This window comes from Salarias fasciatus, chromosome 18 (genome assembly GCF_902148845.1).
Source record: "Salarias fasciatus chromosome 18, fSalaFa1.1, whole genome shotgun sequence".
Lineage (NCBI taxonomy): Eukaryota > Metazoa > Chordata > Actinopteri > Blenniiformes > Blenniidae > Salarias > Salarias fasciatus.
This window is the reverse complement of record NC_043762.1, coordinates 13,840,418-13,860,739: the sequence shown is the minus strand read 5'-3', so window position 1 is coordinate 13,860,739 and position 20,322 is coordinate 13,840,418. Positions and strand designations below refer to the sequence as shown.

Sequence of the window (20,322 nt, the reverse complement as noted above, 5' to 3'; positions counted from 1 at the left end):
GTTGTATTTTGATTTGCTACACAGATGAGGCATTAGTTCTAACATTATTTGATTCTAGATGTTTATTTCTAACGTATGTCTCTAACAATGATTGAGGAAAAGATTAATTTATGTCCAATACAACATGATGAGCAACTTCTGAGAAACCTATTGGAATTTTTTATTTTTTTTGTCATAGAGTGGTCATTTGTTTTATCGCTGAACTATCCTCATATATAAAAATAATACTTGGAACCCAACAGAAACATAAGGCGACTTTTACTGAACTTTGAAGTGTACCCTTTTCTAGAAGTCTAAATATGATCATCCTGTATGAAACAATACATCAAGTCGTGGATTACCGAGGCTTTAAGGTGTAAATTCAAGAAAAAAAACGTTTTAAAATTCAGGTCTGAGTTCACGGGGGAACGAACATCTTGTACACTTTCTTTATAAACACGACCACGCTCCTTGTAAGGCATTTCCTCTTTGTTACCCGCTATGTGATTTTCACCAATCGAGTCTAATTTAGCCAATGAAATGCGCGCTTTGGGTTCGCTGATTTTGCTGAACAGCCAATCGTTGGGCGGCATTGCACCCAGTGGGCGGGACAAAGTCCAATCCAGGAAGAGGAGCAGAAGTGAGGTGGGGATGAGAAATCATCATTTAGTTAGCCGCTCTCTCCGCTAGCTGCACGGAGCTGTAGTGTGATGATCTTCCAACCCAGATTATTACAATAATTCACTTTGGACAGGCGCAACGATGACCCTTTGACATCAAGAATGGACATAAGTTAACAATGACGGGGGAGAAAAAGAAGAAAAAGCGGCTGAACCGCAGCATTCTTCTTGCAAAGAAAATTATAATAAAAGATGGAGGAAGTGTGAGTTAAATATTTATTTTCCTACATTACCTGAAGTAGTTCTCGGTGTCTGTGCTTAGTGAGTGTAATTGTTCGTTGGTCGAAAATGCAGCTGTTGGGGCGGCATTTCCCGCAGGCTGCCAGAGACCGATGGCTAAATGTTGACCGTTAACGCTCGCTGGGGCCGCGGAGCTAAGTGGCTAGCGCGGCTCGCCGTCAACTAGCGTCGGCCTAGTCGTTTACACGTCAGCTCAGGTAACGCTAGCTGGCTAATGTCGACTCTGCTCACGAAGTAACACACTTATCCGGAATGTTTTACTGTTTATCCACACTTTAGCGGCTTGTCAAATTTGCTCACGTCTTGTTTAAACTGCATGTGTCAGTAAGTCATTCTGTTAGCTTCCTAGCATGTGTATTTAATTGGGTTTATCTTTACCCTCATGGAGCGAACATATATCTTCACTTCGCAGGTACTTTGTGTTCCTCTGTGCTAAAACAATGAGGAAATCGAGGTTTATGTCACGCACGTCGTACCTGTAATGTCTGAAATGTGGTTTTTAGTCAGACGAAGGCGTTCAAGTAGTGGTTTTCGTTGGTTGAAAACAAGCTAGCACTCCAGGCGGATAAAAACATTGAGGGTTTCTACTGAAGCTGTAACGAGCTGTGTGGTGTTGTTTCACTTTTCTGGAAATAAGGCTTCAGAAGCAATAGAGCTCCAGCATCTATACTGTAGCGTTCATTAAATACCAGTATACAATTTTAATCTCATTAATTACACGTCTGCCATACATTCTACGTGCATTTTTCAACGCACTTAAAATAATCTTAGGCATATGTTGACTTGTAACTTAACCGCAGTATATATAGAATATACATTGAATATTTAGATCACGCCACTGACATACATTAGAAACAGAAGCAAGCCTACAACAGCAGCAATTGAAAAATATCTGAGGGCCTCATTCAGAACTTAACTTTTTGAAATGTCAGAGTGTATTTCCGAGCTGTTGCTTGTGGTTTCATGAGAAAGTGGGTGGCTCACGAGTGTGTTTCCAATGTGATCGAACTGTTTGTGACAGTGTAGTTGTTTAACTGCTTCTTAGACTGTGACACATTTAATTTTTCAAAGTATTCTATTAATTTTCAAAAGAAATACAACTCAAAAATTTTACATTACAGGGAGGTACTTGTTAAAGTTGTTGTTGCTACAAATATGTTACTTTTTTTTATAAATATGCTTTTGTCGTTTTCTCTATTTCCTGATTCACCAGTGTTCGAACGCTCAAGTTTTACTAAGATCACAATTCACTGGACAGTCAAATTATGATGGTAGAAATTTCAAATGAACTACTCACGGCATTTCTCACACAAATGAGAACAACGTGGGGATGAGAAACTTAAAACAGGAAGAAACACCCTCGAAAGATTGTTTCAGATGCTTTCGTCCTTTCACTCTGACCATTTGGCGTCAGAAGGCCGTGAAGAGAGAAGGGAACAGTAAACACTGGGCAGTGTATGAGGTCAATAACTGCACGTCAGGAACTAACAGAGCCAGTAGATACCTGCAGGAAGATGCAGAGAGGGAAGAACACACACCACGGCCGTGGAGGTTCTCCGTTATTACAAACATGAAATATAATATACACTGTGACAGCAAGAAGGAGAGGGCTCCTCGGTGCATCATGGGAGCTTCCCCTGCAGTGTAACGACACAACTGTACAGGGTCATTTGAGCCTGTCCTATCTTTAAATTAGCTCGGGCCGTGATGCTGTTTTTCGCTTCGGCAATGGTTTTTGTTGCAAGTTTTTCATAGTGTGACGAAATCATTTTTTACAAGCCACTTCCTAAGCTGTCAGATCACACACTCACCTCAACAGTATCTCAGGGATTCTAGTTGTTTTGATTCATTACACAGAACGAGCCATGATCGTCCAAAATTAGGCTGTTGGCAAAGTGAAAGAGTGAGTATAGTGGGATTGTTATAAATGCAGTGAAGCATCAGTGTTGGTTATGTAATCAGTTGGGCAATAATACCATACACACCCGAAGTTTATATCAAGGCACAGTTGTAATCTGAATGAGAAGAATGGTGAATAGCTGCTGAGTTTTAGTTGTAAACATCTCCGCAAGTGATGCAACCATGTGGCTTTGCTCCAAACAGGCTCTCCATTCTTGTGTTAATGCTTTACCATTGCTGTTCTGACCACTCAGCCATTAAGGTTTTACTCTCCACATCCAGCGATGACAATAATAGCTTTAGATGTTCACTAATGAATGACAATGCACATTTTCTAAATGCATGGCTGGTTTGTGTTTCACTGTAAAAGAAACTGCAATAGGAAGCGCAACATTTCTCATATTTTTAAGTGGCAAGTAGTATGATGATACTCTCATTACATAGAATGAGATGAAGGTAAATCTGATATCCAGCAGCACTAGAGGGTGATATTTTGCAATGCTTTCACCTCAGCATGTAGGGAAACCATGACAGTGAGTAATTTTTTTGTAAGATGTTTCTGGTGACTTTTGTTGTAGTGTAGGACCAGCTGGTGAATTAGAAGAAGAAGAAAAACACATCAGGAAAACAGTCAAAATTCTGCACAATACTCCCCCAGATATATTATGTGTACATGTTGTTGGATTATTGAATGCTGATATGATTGACGTCACTGTGCTTTGTGCAGTACTTTCAAGTTTAGCATCACTGTGTATTCGGACTCAACTTTTTCTTCTGGAGTCTTTAACATTGTGGAAGCAGATCTTGTGTTCTTGCTTTGACGAGCTGCATGATCTTCTCAGATCAGGCAGGATAAGAACTTTAACCCTTTAAAAGTAGCCAGAGCATGGCTAGCTGTGCTCGTTCACTGCAGATCAATTTGCAAATGCTTCTATTGGAGTAATGTCATTTTTCTTGAATAACCTACACGTTGCCTTGTTTTCATTTTGGAGATGACTGTTCTGACAAACCTTGCTTGTTTAGCGAGATGACATCTTTTGTCTCCCTCGGCAATGTTTGGAAGTTGTTGTCAACTGGAACGCTGCCGTCGGGAAGGGGGCTTCTATCACAGTGCTGTAGCTTTTGACTTTTGATGAGCGATCACATGACAGATAGCTGCTACCCAACACATGAATTAAACTAGCTCACTAACATTGCTGTTATTGAGTAGTGAGAGAGGTGATATTTAACGGTTGTGGCTGTAAAAATCCCTAATGATAAACTCCCAAAAATATTTGTTTGTTGTGCTGCAGGGTTTTATTGTTTAGCAAGCGATGAGGTGCTTTGTGTTGTGCAGGGCAGCCCTCAGGACATCGAGGTTCTGGGGTATTGAGTTAGGAGGTTGTCTAGTACGCAGACCGTGTTGATGTAAACACTTTCCAACAGTCTGACATGAGACTTAGTGCCTCTCACTTCCCTTTCATGCTCCTGGAGTTGTAGCATTCTGTGCCTTTCTGTGGCTCTTCCAGTCTCTCTGTGTCTCTGTTCAACCTGCTGATGACACTTCCCTCTGAACAGGACTCATGTTGGTCTCCTGATGGCAAAATGTGAACAGCATAATGAGGAGGGCTGTTTAAATACCAATTCTTATTGTACCTGAAACTTTCTTGGTCCATTCATTCATCAAGAAACCTGCTGTGAATTTTGCCATCAAATTCTTTGTTGGAGAACAGGAAGTTGTGCAAAAAGTGAAGTGAAAGACTGAATGGCCAAGTGGATTCAAGCATTTAGAGAAGGTCACATTAAGTTCACCTGGAAAGATGACGGTACACTTAAGGTTCATCCTCAAATTCCTCCTGAAAGCCAGATATCACTAACTTTTTGTGAATAATGTAGCTACCAAAACTGATGCTAATGTTGCCATGAAATTAAAGAACTTATGTGTAGAATAGTTGATATTTTAACTATGTAAGTGTTTAAGCTGTTGATTTAGCCATTTAGAAGTTTTAGCTGTTTGAGTTCTTGTTTAGTAATTTTATACTTTACTTTTTGTGGATGTTTTGTTTGTTCTAGTAGTGCTTTTGGCTAGTTTCATGAGTTAAACATCTTAGACGACTAAAAAATTGTTTGAATTAAAACAGCAGTCTTTTTTGGACATTTTATTTATTTATTTATTTATTTATTTATTTATTTATTTATTGAAGGGGATCTAATTTTGCTTTTTTTTGTTTTTAGAAATTTCAGCTCTAAACAGCAATTGTTTGTGCTGTTTTGAAAGCTGCAGGGAGCCATTATATAATTTTACAATGGCTGACGAGTGAATGTTTAGATATAACAAAAAGCGACATATTTCCAGTGCAAACCAGCAATGGAAGAGACCTTTAACCGGCTACTGCCGTGCTACAGGGTTTAATGATGTACAGAAAACGACGTCATGCGAAATAGAGGAAATGCGGCCCATGACAATGCAGACCAACCCTCATTTTCTCACCGGAGCACTCTGACTGTGATAAATGTGCAACAAGGTTTTCTGTATGTTCCACTAATTCCCCCTGTGTTCTGCTTTAGCTCGATGGCCTGCAGGAAACAGCTGGCTCGAGACAACTTGTATGGCTTGCTGCGACTTCCTTTTTCGCTCAAAAATAGGCCTCACTGTGTTTATATTATCCAGATTAATTGTTTGCATTCTGATCTGCCAGACATTGTTTCCTAGAGTTTTCCTAAAGCCCATTGTCAGCAGTGTGTCGTGCTTTCACCCGGCAGTGGAGTTGTCCCACAGGATCAGGCCCTGCAGAGTCTTTACTTGAGTCAAATGTTAATGTTTCAACAGGAGCTCAGATGCACATTGAGATGTTTTGATAGTCTTCAGCTAACAATGTTCTCATCTGTGTGTTCCCGTCTTCAGCCCCAGGGAATTGGCGAGCCCAGCGTCTACCATGCTGTGGTGGTCATCTTCCTGGAGTTTTTCGCGTGGGGTCTCCTCACCACCCCGATGCTCACGGTAAGCTCGGATACAAACACACACACACACACACACACACACACACACACACACACACTGGAAGTGCGGTTACGTAATCTGACATAACAGTTAACAACACTGCTATCCTCTCTTCTTTGAAAGCCTTGCTCACGAGTGGCACATCACCGACCATCGGTGTCTATGAATAATTGAGTCACTGATCAATTGAGCCACAAACAGCCAGGCGCAGCTCTCTTTGTGGCTGTGCGCATCCACAGATGTGAAGCGAGACACTAATGAACTGAAAAATACTGAAAGGGGCATCTGTGCCACTGTATGAGCACTTGAAGCCATATTAATAAAAAAGGTCATATTGTTTTTCACAGTTTATATAAGCTGCCATTTGGCTGGGGGGGGGGGATTATTCTAATATATTTTTCATTTTTTTTGTTCTTGATTTTATTGAGTAGGTTTTTTTTTTTTTTTTTGCTAATGATAGTTTTAAAGCATCTGTGCTGAAGTCTATAGAGACCAGATATTAGCTGAATGTTTCACCAACATGCATTAAATAAAGCGGATTAAGATTGGTATTTAAAAATATGAATTATTTTTACTCAACAGTAAAACGAATGAAGGGAGATTTGCTACAAGTGTGTCATCATTAATTACACAGATTAGCTAGTTTGAAGTGGCAGTATGAAACAACACAAAATATTAATATTGTCACTGGCAGTTTGTTCTGTCAAATCATATCAAACGTCTGCAGTATGTCTCTAAAAGAGCAACATTTCTTTTCCAATGTAGCGAACTGCACTTTATGTGAGTGCACACTATTGTGTGATGTTGTTTGGATTTTCTTTGTCGACCAAACGTCTCAGTGAGTGTTGACTGTTGACCGAAGGCTCTGCACCTCCAGGTGCAGGTTTTTTCATCAGTTGGGAAAACTGAGTCAGATGGTTCTGCTTTAAGCGAAGATGCAAGTTTGTTGTGTTGTTTTTTTGGCAAATTCGGCAAACTGGTTCGTCCGTGTTGATGGACTCAACTTGCTCATTCGGTTTGAAATTGAAGTATTTCCACACCAGAGCTGATACTTGGCTTTGCAGTCACCTCTTTCTCCTAATTTGTATGATGGTACCTCGTGCTGCTCCATGTCTGTGTGTCTTCCCGCAACCCCGCCCTCTTCCCCAGAGACAAAGTTCCTAAATCACTAACTAGAGTATTCACATTTCTGCCTTGTTTGATCGAGTTTTTGCACAGACTTCATAATTGTGCCGTAGCTACTAAAATCCTACCAATAAGTTAAAATCCGATTAATTGGGGTGTGGGCTTCGTTACACGGTCTTCTTCTTTTTTTTTTTTCTTCTTTCTTTCTTTCTTTTTAATACACACCCATGATGTCGGTTCGTTGAACTTTGACGGCCTCAAATGCTGACAAATATTTGATCGAGGAAGATGATAAAGCTTGTTGTTGTTAATCATTGACATACACCAGCATGGGAAAAAAAATCCAATTTTGATGTATTTAGAAAATAACATTCTTTGATATTTGTATCTCAAAGTGATACTGATGTAATGATCAAAATATTGCTGTGAAAGAGCTGAAAATTCCAATCAGTGTAGAAAATAAATCAATAAATATTTTTTAATAGCTTGTTTCTGGGACATGTTTTCGGCCCCCAAGACGATGAGTGTGAGAACTCACTCAGCACAGTCAGAATCAGTGCTGCTCTGTTTTGCAGTGCTCTTCTCTTTTGAGATGAAGAATCGGCCCTCGATATTTCATTTAAATTAAATTGTATTCAAAGTTTGAGGAAATCTAGAGTTATACAGATGACCAATAAAATAAACAGTGGAATACTTGCACAATGTGTCTCTAATCAATGAGAATAAATTCTTGTGATGTGAGCAGAGTTTCACACAGGCAGCAGCCAGTCTGAAGGCCGGATACAACGATGACTGGCTCCGCCCACTGACTGCATACACACATGCCTCCCTGATATTGGTGTGTGCGGATTTCACTTATACGCCAACATTTTGGCAGCAGTTGGTCGTCATGCACAGCACAGATGCTGGCCGGGCTGGCTGAGCCACACATTCCCCTCTGGATGTCAGACAACGGCGCACGCTGGCGTGGTTTCAGTCTGGCCACATGCTGCATTGTCTGAGAGGTTATAGACCCACAAAACAGGAAGAGTTTCTCAGACATCATAACTTCTTCTTCCAGCATCTATTAATACTTATCTTCCTTCCTACTGCATCGCGCATTTTTCCCGTGCAACTTCATTTGCTTTGCGGAGAAACAGGTATCTCAAACAAATGCTGAGTAAACATCTGCACGCCACATGATGGGAGCCAGACGAGCTTATGCAACCCGGGGCGTTCTGAAGAGGTGGCTGCGCGTGCGCGTCTGCCGAGCATTAATCACCGGCGGCTCCGTCGCCCTCGCCATCCCGGCAAGAGGCAGGATTTGCATTTTGGACTAATCAGAGTGCGCCTGAAGATGAGAGGGGCTGCTTCATTAGTATCCAGCAGCTTTCACCGAGCAATTCAGTCTCCACGTGTGTTGTCGGGAGACACTCCTACAGGAAGTGGAGAGGATCTCAGCTCGGCCATGAGCTCGCCTCCCTGAACAGTAACCAGAGCCACTGTCAGGCTCCACATGTTGAAACTAAACCAGAGTTTCCACAGCGGGGTCAACGGCACGGCCACACTGTGGACTTTGGACTCGGAAGGGACGCTCACTGTTTGAACACGCCGTCACTCTGTTTCTCTTCTGCATTCCTACAATCTTTGATGTCCAAAGCACAGCAACAAACAAGCTGGCATATTCGTTTTGTTTACAGTGAGAACTTTTAACTTTAGTTTCTTTTTTTTGCTGAATAAGTCGACCTCTACCATTTCAATTTGATTAAAAAAAAGCTAATTTTTCAAGTCAAAAACTTTACAGGAGATTCAGTTTGAGGTGATAATAAAGGGAGGATGGAAGACCAGTCAATCAGAATTACAAAAATTATCACGTTATGATCCACTTTTGAAAAACAAACAATTGAAATGATATCAAGTAAATGTGTGTTTATGGAGTGTTTTGTGTCTTCCTCTACATCTTGTTGTTTTTATCCTTACAGAGGAAAACAGTGTCTGTTTATGGTTATGTGCCAAACAAAGCTAGTTTGTTGGTTTTCAGCACAGCCCCGTCATAACTGAAAATGCCTGCAGTATTGTTTTACCGCAGTCAAAGTCGGCTGAATTTCATTTCCTGCCAGTGAAGTTACGTTGATACAGAAGTATAAGAGCAGAAATCGGGTGAAAAAAGAAACAGTCATAACATATAACATAACACACGTTAACCCCTGCTTTGCTTTCAAGCTTGCAGTTTGACTCAGTATGCTGAATATGAGCATTAATTTCACTGTATCTGCTTTCTAGGTTTTACACCAGACATTCCCCCAACACACATTCCTGATGAATGGTCTCATTCATGGTGTGAAGGTAAGACACCTGTCTGCTAATTTACTGTTTTGTTTCCAGATGTTTATGATGCTGAAAATCGCTTCAAATGCAGAGCTTCTACGTGCAAAGTGCAAATGAGTACAAAGTGTTCTTCAGCTTTTTTGTGGTTCTTGATGATCATTTGCTATTTGTCCGTTCACCTGCAGCCACACAGTAAGTCCCGACATCAGCTGATATCCTACATCCTCCTCTCTTGCTCTTATTTGCCCGCTGAAGACTTGCTGAGCGTGTTCGCGCCTGTTGAGTGACGCCCAGTTTTGCACTTGTGCAGTTCCATGCTAACACACCTGCAAGCCGTCCAGCACTTGCAGCAGCTTCAGTGTAACTCAAGAGACTCACTTGGAGGGCGGAATGCTTCAAGTTCACCCTCCCAGAAGGTGTTTGGAATGTTTTCCAGCTATTTTCCCTGATCTTGTCACACTTGACAGGGTTTGTCAGGTATACTTCTCTTAACTATCACTGCTAGATAGTTCTACTATCTGGAAAATAAGAGAATTACGACTAAGAAGCAGAAAATGGAACTTTGAGCTCATGTGCAACATAGTGACCTAAAAGATTTTGAACTGACATGACTCAGCAGTGTCACACATTTGTAACACCAGCCTCAAAAACTCACATTAATATCAGAGAACTTACGAATATTAGAAGATAACTCTTTGAAAAAGGAGCAGAAGCACACAGTCATTGTACATTTAACAATTCCACACTCAGGAAAACAAAAGGAATCCCCTTTCTGGTTAATCCATCTCTCACACACACCAGCTGGCTTTCAAGGTGCTTCAGTATTGTTGTTATCTCAGGTTTCTAGTGGTTGTGTCTAGCAGGTGGCGCTTTAATGAGCAACAGCATGATCAGCATGGCCTCAATGACTTCTTCTGGATGAAACGGTATCGAATAGATGTTTGGTTCCCAACCTGGGATCCAACAGGAAGAGCCATAATGTATCCATGCTCTGAGATGGCAAAGATTTTATTTGCAAATGATAAAGGAAACTAAGTCAGACACTTTTTAGAAACCAAGTCAGACCTGTTGAATGTTTTTGTTTTGAATTTGCTGCCTTTGAGAGTGTTTGGAGAGGCAGATTTCTCTGACCATTCTCTGACCATTTCTGTGCTCTCTCTGTTTGTCTCCTCCCTCTTCAGGGCCTATTATCATTTCTGAGTGCTCCTCTAATTGGGGCGTTGTCAGACGTATGGGGACGCAAGTCCTTCCTGCTGCTAACGGTCTTCTTCACGTGTGCACCCATTCCACTGATGAAGATCAGCCCATGGTGGGTGTTCAGTCCAACCAAAAGATGCTTCACTGTTTAAAAATCTAACCTGAGCAGACTTGATCATCTCTTGCGAAAAGCACAATTTCAGCACATCTGATAGTTTGACAGGCTTTTGACTTCCTCTATTCTGACACGACGAGCTGATGTCCTCTTTCAGGTGGTACTTTGCAGTCATCTCCATGTCTGGCGTCTTCGCTGTCACCTTCTCCGTGATCTTTGCCTACGTGGCGGACATAACGCAGGAGCATGAGAGGAGCACAGCGTACGGCCTGGTGAGGATCAGGTTGAATTAAATTTTTTCAAATTAAACCATCAGCTGCTTCCTGCTCATCTCTCCCCCCCTCCCCCCCTCAGGTATCGGCTACCTTCGCCGCCAGCCTGGTCACCAGCCCGGCCATCGGAGCCTACCTGTCTGTGGCCTACGGCGACACCTTGGTGGTGATCCTAGCAACCGCCATCGCTCTGCTCGACATCTGCTTCATCCTGGTAGCCGTGCCGGAGTCGCTGCCAGAGAAGATGAGGCCAGCTTCATGGGGGGCGCCAATCTCTTGGGAACAAGCCGACCCTTTCGCCGTGAGTAGGAATACGACGACGTATGATGCGCTTCAGTCAACAGTATTGGGTCAGCTACAACTGTTTGCTGCTCTGAGTCCGAACTTTGTGATAGGAACACGTTTCAGCTACAAAGTAGAGTATAAGTTTGTTTTTGGCTCAGAATGTGCTGCCATTCTGAAGTAAATGGGACATTTGGAGGTCTAGAAATGGAATATATATTTTTCAGCTAACATAAACAATGTGTCCTCTTCATGTCATCTGAAAAGTCAGTTCACATTGTAGCCATGTCATCAATTTAACCTCACATGTTTTTGGATTGTGAAATATATGACAAATAATGCAACTGGTTTCGGTTATAAATTTGGATATGTAATCGGACACCCTGAGGTCAGCCTCTCGGTTTAGCTCCTCTTCAAATGTAACCCATAAAGGTATTATCCAACCACTGTTGCGAGATTTAAAGCCTTTATGCAACTCAAGCTAATTCTTACTATTGCTTAAGTAAGAAGTGATGTACTTTCTGAACCATCGATGTGATCCGCAGAAGAATAAAACACTTCAGTGTCATTATTGACTCCTCCAGCCCAAAGTCAGCGATGAATTGTTTTCTGCAGTGGACGTTGTTCATGTTTGAATTTCTTATGTGACCGTTCTTTGTTTTTTTTTTCCGTCAGTCTCTGCGCAAAGTGGGCCAGGATTCCACAGTGCTCCTCATCTGCATCACAGTGTTTCTCTCCTACCTCCCCGAGGCCGGCCAGTACTCCAGCTTCTTCCTCTATCTCAGACAGGTGACACTTTGCATTTCCTGCGCGACGCGCCCTGACCGCCGTCATAACTACTGCACAGAAAGCACTGACTCAACCCAATGTGTTGAACGACAGGAGAAGATTGTTGCTGTTTGGCTTTAACATGCTTGTTTTTTTTGTGTGTGTGATGGATTCATGCCATTTGTTAAGCAAATAAAAGGCTGAATTATCAGCCTGTAAAAATTGCTAAATCAACACTCCCTTCTCATCTTGTTGGGATTGGATGATCAGGTTTGCTGAACAGTCTATTTCATCCTGTGATTAAGGAGCAATGTCAGCACGACTCATGATTTTAAGAAGTACTGATATTTGTGTAAAAACAATGTGATAGAACGGAAAGAAGAAAAAGCTCCGGTTCTGAAATGTATTCAACCTTTTTATGATGAACATTACGTCTTAAAACTTTTGCGCTTCCACACAATAAAGTTGTCATTTGTGATGTTTATCTTCAGAGGTCAAGTACACCTGATCACATTTCAAATGCTACTGACTTGCTCTAATGCTATGCTAACTTTAGTCACATCTTGGAAGGCGACATTGAGCGTCATTAGAATTGACATGTTTCGCATTTCTCTATGAATGACACAGTGCAGTGACTCGCAATAAAAAGCAACCTCCTTGACATGAGTAGTGAAACCAGAAAGCCAGCCATGGCAGCACCTCCCTCCGTGTATACAGCCAACACGAAATGAGCAGACGTCTAATCATTCAGAGCCTTGATGCTCTGCAGCTGCGGTGTTGGTTTTTAGCAGTAATACGCACCATATATCCTCATGAAAAATGTATTGAAAATGGAGATCCCTGCTGCACATGGCATCAGTGAATTGTAAAAACTCCTGTTGGAAAAATAAATGATTGGCTAAGCACTGTCAGTGGGTTAGCTTCAGCCATCGTCACATCTGCAAACGGTTGTCAGCCGGGAGACGTTATCTCCTCCTTTTTAACAAACTCCTGGAGTTGAGGGAGATGATCATCGTGTCAGTAGTGTCGGGTGAACCAGTCGAGCAGGTCCGACACGCACAAGCTCAAACCTCGCTGCCGTCTTGCTCATGAAGATGGCAGCGTTGTCCTCGGCTGACTTCGCTCATCACAGCCCCCTCGTGCCAGAAATGGTTTTTCTCTATTGGCGTCTGTCCGTTGTTGCAAATTATAGCTCATCCAGCAGCACCACACCCGCTCCTCCCTTTACTGAAGCAGACAAAGAGCAACGTGTTTGGCCTAAATACACCAAGATAAGGACTTTTTTTTTTTCCCTGAAAAGATGGTCAGTAATGCTTCCATCTTCTTGGCTTTGTCTGTTGTGGGCTGTGTCCTGACCTGCATCATGTGATCGCTGTCACCCTCAGGTCATTGGCTTCTCCTCGGAGACAGTGGCCGCCTTCATCGCCGTTGTGGGGATCCTCTCCATACTGGCTCAGGTGCGTCAAACAAAACCAGCTTTTCCGGTTGACTAGGTCTTTGTGTCATTTTAAACCCTTTTTTTTTTTGTTGTTGTTGTTTTGTTTTCATCGTTTTTAGGTCAGTTTGTTTCTGGGTTGTTTCTCCCTGATGGGCTCCTGCTTTTTATCGTAGAGAAGTTACAACAAATAAATCGCACCTCGTGAAGCATGAAGCCTGTATAAATAACATAAATTGATCAAAAGAAACCCTGAGCCGTATTACACTGCTTTGAACAACAAGTTCATTTTTTTTTTGTTTATCTGCATGAGTCTCAAAAAAATCAGAAAACAATCAGAGCAGCATTTCAATTTAAACAGAGTCTTATTCGTTACATATAAATTGAAATATTTCAACCCTATTTGGTCTATTTTTGGGATTTTCATGACATTAATATTAGTGTTCTTTTTTTTGTTTTTTTTTTAAATCTTAATGTCACATCTTTCCCACTTTTAAAAATTTTGGTTAGGTAAAAATGTTCAAGATGTTTTTGTTTGTTTCACCATTTAAATGACTTTGTATGAAGGATTACCATTTCTTTGATTTTCTATAAAATTGAGTGAATTTGGAATATATGCTGGTGAGGACCAGCATGTGATCAAGAACCATTCCTGGAGATAATTTTCTGGAAAAATTCTGTAACTAAGAAGTCAGTTGGGAAATATTTGCATGGCTTTGTTGTTATCATTATACTGACAAATCAAGTACATTTTAAAAGCCATACCGGTTATAATTTTTATGTCAGAAAAACAAAAGGTTTAAAATGTAATTTAATTAGTGATTTAATAATTGTAATGATTTCAATTAAAATTTAAAATTCTAACACTTGTATTCCTTGTCTATAAAATATGAAGGTGAAATCAAAAAGTGACCTCAACAGTGTTTCAGAGCTTAGGTTTGGAATCTCAGTTTAATTTGTTTTCTTGTCTTAAAGTTCTCGTGAAGCGAGTCTCGGATCTGATTCACTAACTGTGCTCATCAAACCCTCATAACATCTGTCTGAAAACCTCTCCTCTGTCCTCAGACGGTCGTGTTGGGCATCCTGATGCGTTCAATTGGGAACAAGAACACGATCCTGCTCGGCCTCGGCTTTCAAATCCTCCAACTGGCCTGGTACGGCTTCGGCTCCCAGCCCTGGTAGGTCAAAACACACACACACACTCACACTGCCATCATTTTATTCATCCAACACGAGTTCACGTCAACAGATGTGTATAGAATAGTCTGTCCTGTGATATTGTTCATTATTTAAAAATCATTTCCAAGCTTGATTATTGCTGTGTTTCACCAGCTCAGATGTTTCTTTCATAAGTGATAAATGAACAGTGGATGCTGGTGCACTGGGCTGCTCTGTTCTGCAGCAGTCACCACGGAAAATCCCTGCAACTTGCACCAGTTTCGTGCCCACAGCCGGGTTTTGAACCTGAGTCCTTCACACGCAGGATATAAACTAGCTGAACATGAAATGTAGTTGTAGTTTAAAGGCTTTATTCCAATATATTTTCAAGTTCTTGCAGAGCTGCTTGAGCTTCTTCGTGTTTTGATGGTGATTTTATGAGAGTATTTAATTGTTTTTTATCATGGAAATGCAGCTTTTTTAACTCAGTTTATTGTTGCACTGCCTGAAAAGACCACTAGGGGGAAGCATAGCCTCAGCCAAATCAGATCTCAGCCCTTGTCTCATTTTAACTGGCTGACTCACTTGAAGCTCTGATCTTCTAGATTGTTATTATTAAAATATTAAGTCAATGACAGTATTTTTTCATTTTACCTCAACTTCAGACTCTCTGATACATGTAAATATTGTATTAAAGACCTTTTATGTTTCCTCATGTGCTTTTAAAAACAATGCCAGATATTGTTTTCATGTGTTGAATTACTTTAATACATTAAATCTGATCAGAGCAGAAACGCATCCAGTCAGCTTCCTCTGTGTTGAAGGAGATCACAGCAGCTTCAATCTGTCTGCTTGTTTTGGCCTGGAGGAAAAGCAGCAGAAGACACCATAATATCTATTGATTGTGGAGGAAAACGGTCCCATGTCTCGTCTCTGCTCCTCTGTGCTTTAGTCAATACCCCGGAAATGAAGTTAAATAAAGGTCAAGTCGGTTCTGTGATTTATTAAAGCGGAGAGTCTTCCACCTGATCTCCGAAGAGGAAAAACAAGCTCCCCTGCCTTCAGTTCGTCTCCGCAGAATAAAAGAAGAACCCAACTCCTGAAACGGCTCTTTCATTATAATATACTCACTCGCTGTGTTTTGGACCAAAGGTTTTTGTTTGAGTCTGTCTTGAGGTTAATGTCAATCTGTTGTTTGTAAGGCCCGATGAAGTGTTGTTTGTACCAATACGGGGTGTGTTGTTGGTTGTAGGATGATGTGGGCGGCTGGAGCCGTCGCAGCCATGTCCAGCATCACTTTCCCCGCCATCAGCGCCATCGTGTCCCGAAATGCAGATCCTGACCAGCAGGGTAAAAAAAAGACCTAATTCCCTTTTTTCTTTTCTTTTTTAAAAGAAAATACATTTTTGGAGATTTTTTTTTTTTTTTTTTTTTTTTTTTTTGAAGCCTGTTTTGATAACTACTCCAAGTCTTTGCATCTGCTGAGGTTTTCCTCTCCTGTGCCTCCTCCAGGTGTTGTCCAGGGGATGATCACTGGGATCCGGGGTCTCTGTAACGGTCTGGGTCCGGCGCTCTACGGCTTCGTCTTCTACTTGTTCCACGTGGAGCTGTCCGACACGGACGGCTCCGGGAAAGGTGCCAAACCCAACATGGTCAACCCCACTGATGAGGTGAGCTCTAATGGAAAGCATCTGCAGCCATGTTTGTATGAAATACTCTCAAGATGAGGAATTTTTGGACAACAACCACTCTGTACAATATTTTTTGCATAGATTGTAAACATCTGGGCAAAGTTGCTGAACTTTTTAGGACACAAGTTTTGTGTTTGGGAGGTTTTTCTTTCTGTACACTGATTGGATGATTGTGCCTCTGCAGAGTGCCATCATCCCCGGACCCCCCTTCCTGTTCGGAGCCTGCTCAGTGCTGCTCTCCCTGCTGGTGGCGCTGTTCATCCCGGAGCACACGGGGCCCGGCATGAGGCCCGGCGCCTACAAGAAGCACAGCAACGGGGCGCAGAGCCACTCCCACAGCCCCCAGGGCAGCGGGGCCGAGGGCAAGGAGCCGCTGCTGGAGGACAGCAGCGTATAACCTCAACTCACGGGTGGGGAGAGGCGGGGGGGCCCACTCCCCCCTCGGTCCACCCCGGGAAGCCCCTGCACTCATGGACAGATGCACACATTTCACCACAGGGGGCCCGCACACGCCCCCTCGAGTGCCACGAGGGGGTGTCTGTGTCTGCGTTAGTGTCCACAGCACAAAAAGTGGGCACTCCTTCTTCAGCAGCCCTTTTTTTTTTTTTTTTTTTTTTTTTTCTTCCTTTGTTTTTTCAAGACAGGCCATGTGAGGACTCTCTGAAGAGTGTGTGCGTGTTTTCGGGCTGCAGTGGACAGGCGTGTGTGTGTTTGTGTGTGCGAGAGTGCGCGTGTGAGAGCTGGACTCCAGTCTTGGGTTTCGCAAACGCTGTAACAGAGTGTGGAGCACACGTCGACCCCCCCCCCCCCCCCCCCCCCCCCCCCCCCCCCCCGCTGTGATGATTAGTTTGCGAGTATTGAGTGGGGGTACGTCTCTGATGTCACTGAATCCTTGTGTGGCTCCGAATAATCCTCATGGGTCGTGTTCGGTGGCTCGGCGAAGCGCCGCGCAACATCGTCCCGCTAGCTAGCCCGCGTCCCGTTGGCTCACTGTTGCGACCTCTGCTCTGTTGCACAAGACAGGCGGGACGAGCCGCTGCCGCACCGCGGTGACAGACGGTCGATATTACAGAAAGAAAAGCTTTGTTTAGGACCACGCGTTGTTTAAATATCACACTTCTCCCCAAGAGAGGTGGGAGACGAGAGACCACTTTATTAGCTGAAACAGTTTTTCAATGTTTACTCGCCATTCTCTAGATCAGTAGTACCGTTTGGGTTGTACATTTTCCTCTGTTTCAAACTGAGGCTAGTCGCGCTTCAAGTTTTTATTCAAGAAACAAATGTTGCCTTGAAGTGACTTAAGATAATTCTATATAGAGACATTACGTAACCTGTATGAAGACCAAGGTCTGAGAAGGCTCTGTAATCTTGCGCTATTGCTCCCATCGGAGCCGTTACACACTTTTTATTCCTTTGTATTCATGCCCCTCCTGTTACTAAGTTTCCTGACATTTGTCGCCATCAGGGTCGAGGCTTGCAGAGCTGTGGATTTTATTTTCAAAGCCTGGAGACCCTTCGGAAGTGGAGCACCGCTATCGGTGACCGGAGCGTCTCCACATTAATATCATTAGCAGGATATCAGTCGTGCCGCCACCGTAGAAAACTCAAAGGTTAGACGTGATGCAGTGTGGTGGATAAGAGCTGTAAAGCTTTCATTAGTGACCCCTGACATTTAGGACACAGCTGTGAAGAAGTACAGCACGTCTCTCAAGCTAACAGAAGGTCAACAATTTTTTGTTTTCTTGTTTAAGTTTCATTTGGACACCGTCACGTTTGCTAATCTATGTTGAACAGGCAGAGTGTCCAGGTGAGCTAAAAATAAAGTCAAACAGCACCACCTATTGGAGGAAAAACAACTGCAGATAAGGAAAGCCAGTGTTCAGACAACTTCCTTAGTCCTTGATCCAATGAAAATATTAACGAGTTCTCTATTTCGCCCCCTGCAGGCAGCAAACATAATGACAGGGACATTCCCCAGAATTAACAGTACTGTCGCGTTGATGTCCCTCTTTGAGATTACAGGCAAGCAACTTCCACTCCCACTGGTAAACAAAGTAACTGCATGTTGCGTGAGTTGTCTTTGCAGATTTTTAGTCTTCAGAACAATTTATGAACCTCATGGGGAAGCATCATCAAATTACTAATGTGAATATGTTTCCAGTGGTCCTGAGATACAAACGGTTAACCAATCACAGCCAGCAAACACAATTTGAGTTACACTGAAATGCATCCCAGAGTTATTCCTTTGAATGTGAAAGTAGTTATCAAATTTCAATGGAATAAACTAGGATTAAGATTAAATTCACTACTATCAAATTCTTAGCTAGTGACAGGCAATGTCGAACTCGGTGAACAACAATCTGAAAAAAACCCAAATTCCAGGTGCAATTCTTCCTGCAGCTGTTCATCCGCCTGCCAGCAGGTGGTGCTGTTTTTAGCAAGGCTCTGCAGAAGCTGCTGCCGCCACTGTCTTCACGTGCGGTTATCTTTGTGTGGTGGATGTCTGGTCACTGTAGCTAGCAGCAGGTTTCATGCCGCTCGATATCTCTCTGGACTGAAATGTGCGTCGCATTTTTGTGCCAAATTATTTTGGGGTTTTTTTTTGTATGTGTACGTGTGTGTGTGTGTGGTCATACACTTGAGTGACTCGGATGTGTTTGTTTTGTTTTCTCTTGTCTTAATTTCTTTGGCTGAAGATTTAATTTTTTTTAATGCTTTTTTTTTTTTTTTTTTTAATATTTAGCTTTTTAAAAACTTCATTCAGGCATCTCTAGGACTCAACTTTGTTGCCAGATGGTAAATTATCAACTGTCCATCTGCCTATTTTCAGCCTAGGTCTTTATTTAATAACAAGCATTTCACCGTGGTTAGTTACATTTGTTGAGTTTGTTTCTCCCACATGATTTCTCAGTAGATCAGAAGTCACTTGAATGTTTTCCTGAGTCAAGTTGGACGTGTGGACCACACTTCGCCCTCATCGTTTTGAGTCAAACTGTCAAGTTTTATTAAATTTTAATTCAGAGGGGGTCTTAGCTACGTAGGAGACCATTCGAGTTGGTCAGCTCGCCACACCGTAGTTTAATTTCGCATCAATCGGACCAACACTTGGAACACGAATCCAGATCTTACACGAATTGGAGAGATTCTGCACCAGCCCCACGTGCACCCGTACAAGCCTCCATGCAGACGACTGTAAATGTAGAAAAGTCAGCTGCGCGTGAGCAGCAGATGTAAATATTTATCGCTCAAGGAGAGCCGGCCACCTCTTGGTCTATTCGGTTGTATGGTGCAATTATTATTCTATATTTCTCAAGACTTACCTGATAGCCACTCCAGTTTTTAGTACAATGTGGTTTGTGGCCTGAACCCCCCTCTCTGTGTGCCTAAAATTAGCCAAGAAATGAGTATGGCAACGTAAGTAAATGGTGGTTATTATGTAAATATGGGAAACTAATGACAAACTATTTATTAAAGGTTTATTGTACAATGAATTGCTTCTGTGTTTCTCTGTTGGGTAAAAGTACTGAGATACTGAATAGTTGGAGATTTCATCCCTGACTTTTTGGGCGTCGTGTAGATATGAAGTTTTTAGAACAGATTTGCCTCCCTGGGAACTGACACACTGAGTTGGCTCATGTTTTGGGGTTGCTGTGATGCTCCATTTCTATTGGTTGTTATGAAAACCATCGTCCGTAAGCCCCTCTCGCTGTATGAAGTAATACCACGGATTCAGTGATCGAAGTTATTTCCCATCTTCATCTGATACAAAACTGAATGGAGCAAAAAAACTCAAAAGATGTTGCCGGGAAGGGAAACAGGCCTGTTGAGGCAGGAAGATCTGCAGAGAAACTCGAGACCTGCAGCCATCAGAGAGGAAGAATGTAAGTAAGTACGTTTTATTTGATTCCACACAACTGTTTTCATGTCATTTTGGGTTTTTTTTTTTCCCTCTGTAAAGCACTAGTGTTTTTAACTATTAACTTTGTTGCAAGATCAAAATTCATCAAAAGCTGACACGTTCAAAAGAAAATGTATTGGGCATTAACTAAACTTACTTGAAGATGGAAGTTATCCTTGAAACAAGTCTGTATATATGAAGGTAAATTTTTAGTTTATGGTTCAAACAAGTCAGTAAAGTGGATCATTGTTCATTCAAACTGGTCCACAGTACAAATGATGTAACGTACTCCCAGG

At 42.2% G+C, this 20,322-nt stretch overlaps 1 protein-coding gene across 1 annotated transcript; it reads left to right on the top strand.

The window, feature by feature from the left end:
- Positions 1-630: 630 nt before the first annotated feature.
- Positions 631-19,649, top strand: mfsd14a2 (major facilitator superfamily domain containing 14A2). The gene is made up of 12 exons (XM_030115224.1): positions 631-862; positions 5,683-5,778; positions 9,166-9,228; positions 10,392-10,519; positions 10,680-10,794; positions 10,877-11,095; positions 11,752-11,865; positions 13,230-13,301; positions 14,345-14,457; positions 15,690-15,787; positions 15,950-16,107; positions 16,313-19,649. Exons 1-12 carry the CDS (start codon positions 779-781, stop codon positions 16,523-16,525), a joined length of 1,473 nt encoding a protein of 490 aa, XP_029971084.1. The 5' UTR covers positions 631-778; the 3' UTR covers positions 16,526-19,649.
- Positions 19,650-20,322: the final 673 nt, after the last annotated feature.

Bases quoted from the DNA above. Each gene is read 5' to 3' on its own strand.
- mfsd14a2 (XM_030115224.1), top strand. From the start codon at position 779: ATGACGGGGGAGAAAAAGAAGAAAAAGCGGCTGAACCGCAGCATTCTT. The intron at 5,779-9,165 runs GTAAGCTCGGAT...TCTGCTTTCTAG, and splicing joins TCACCACCCCGATGCTCACG to GTTTTACACCAGACATTCCC. The intron at 15,788-15,949 runs GTAAAAAAAAGA...TGCCTCCTCCAG, and splicing joins TGCAGATCCTGACCAGCAGG to GTGTTGTCCAGGGGATGATC.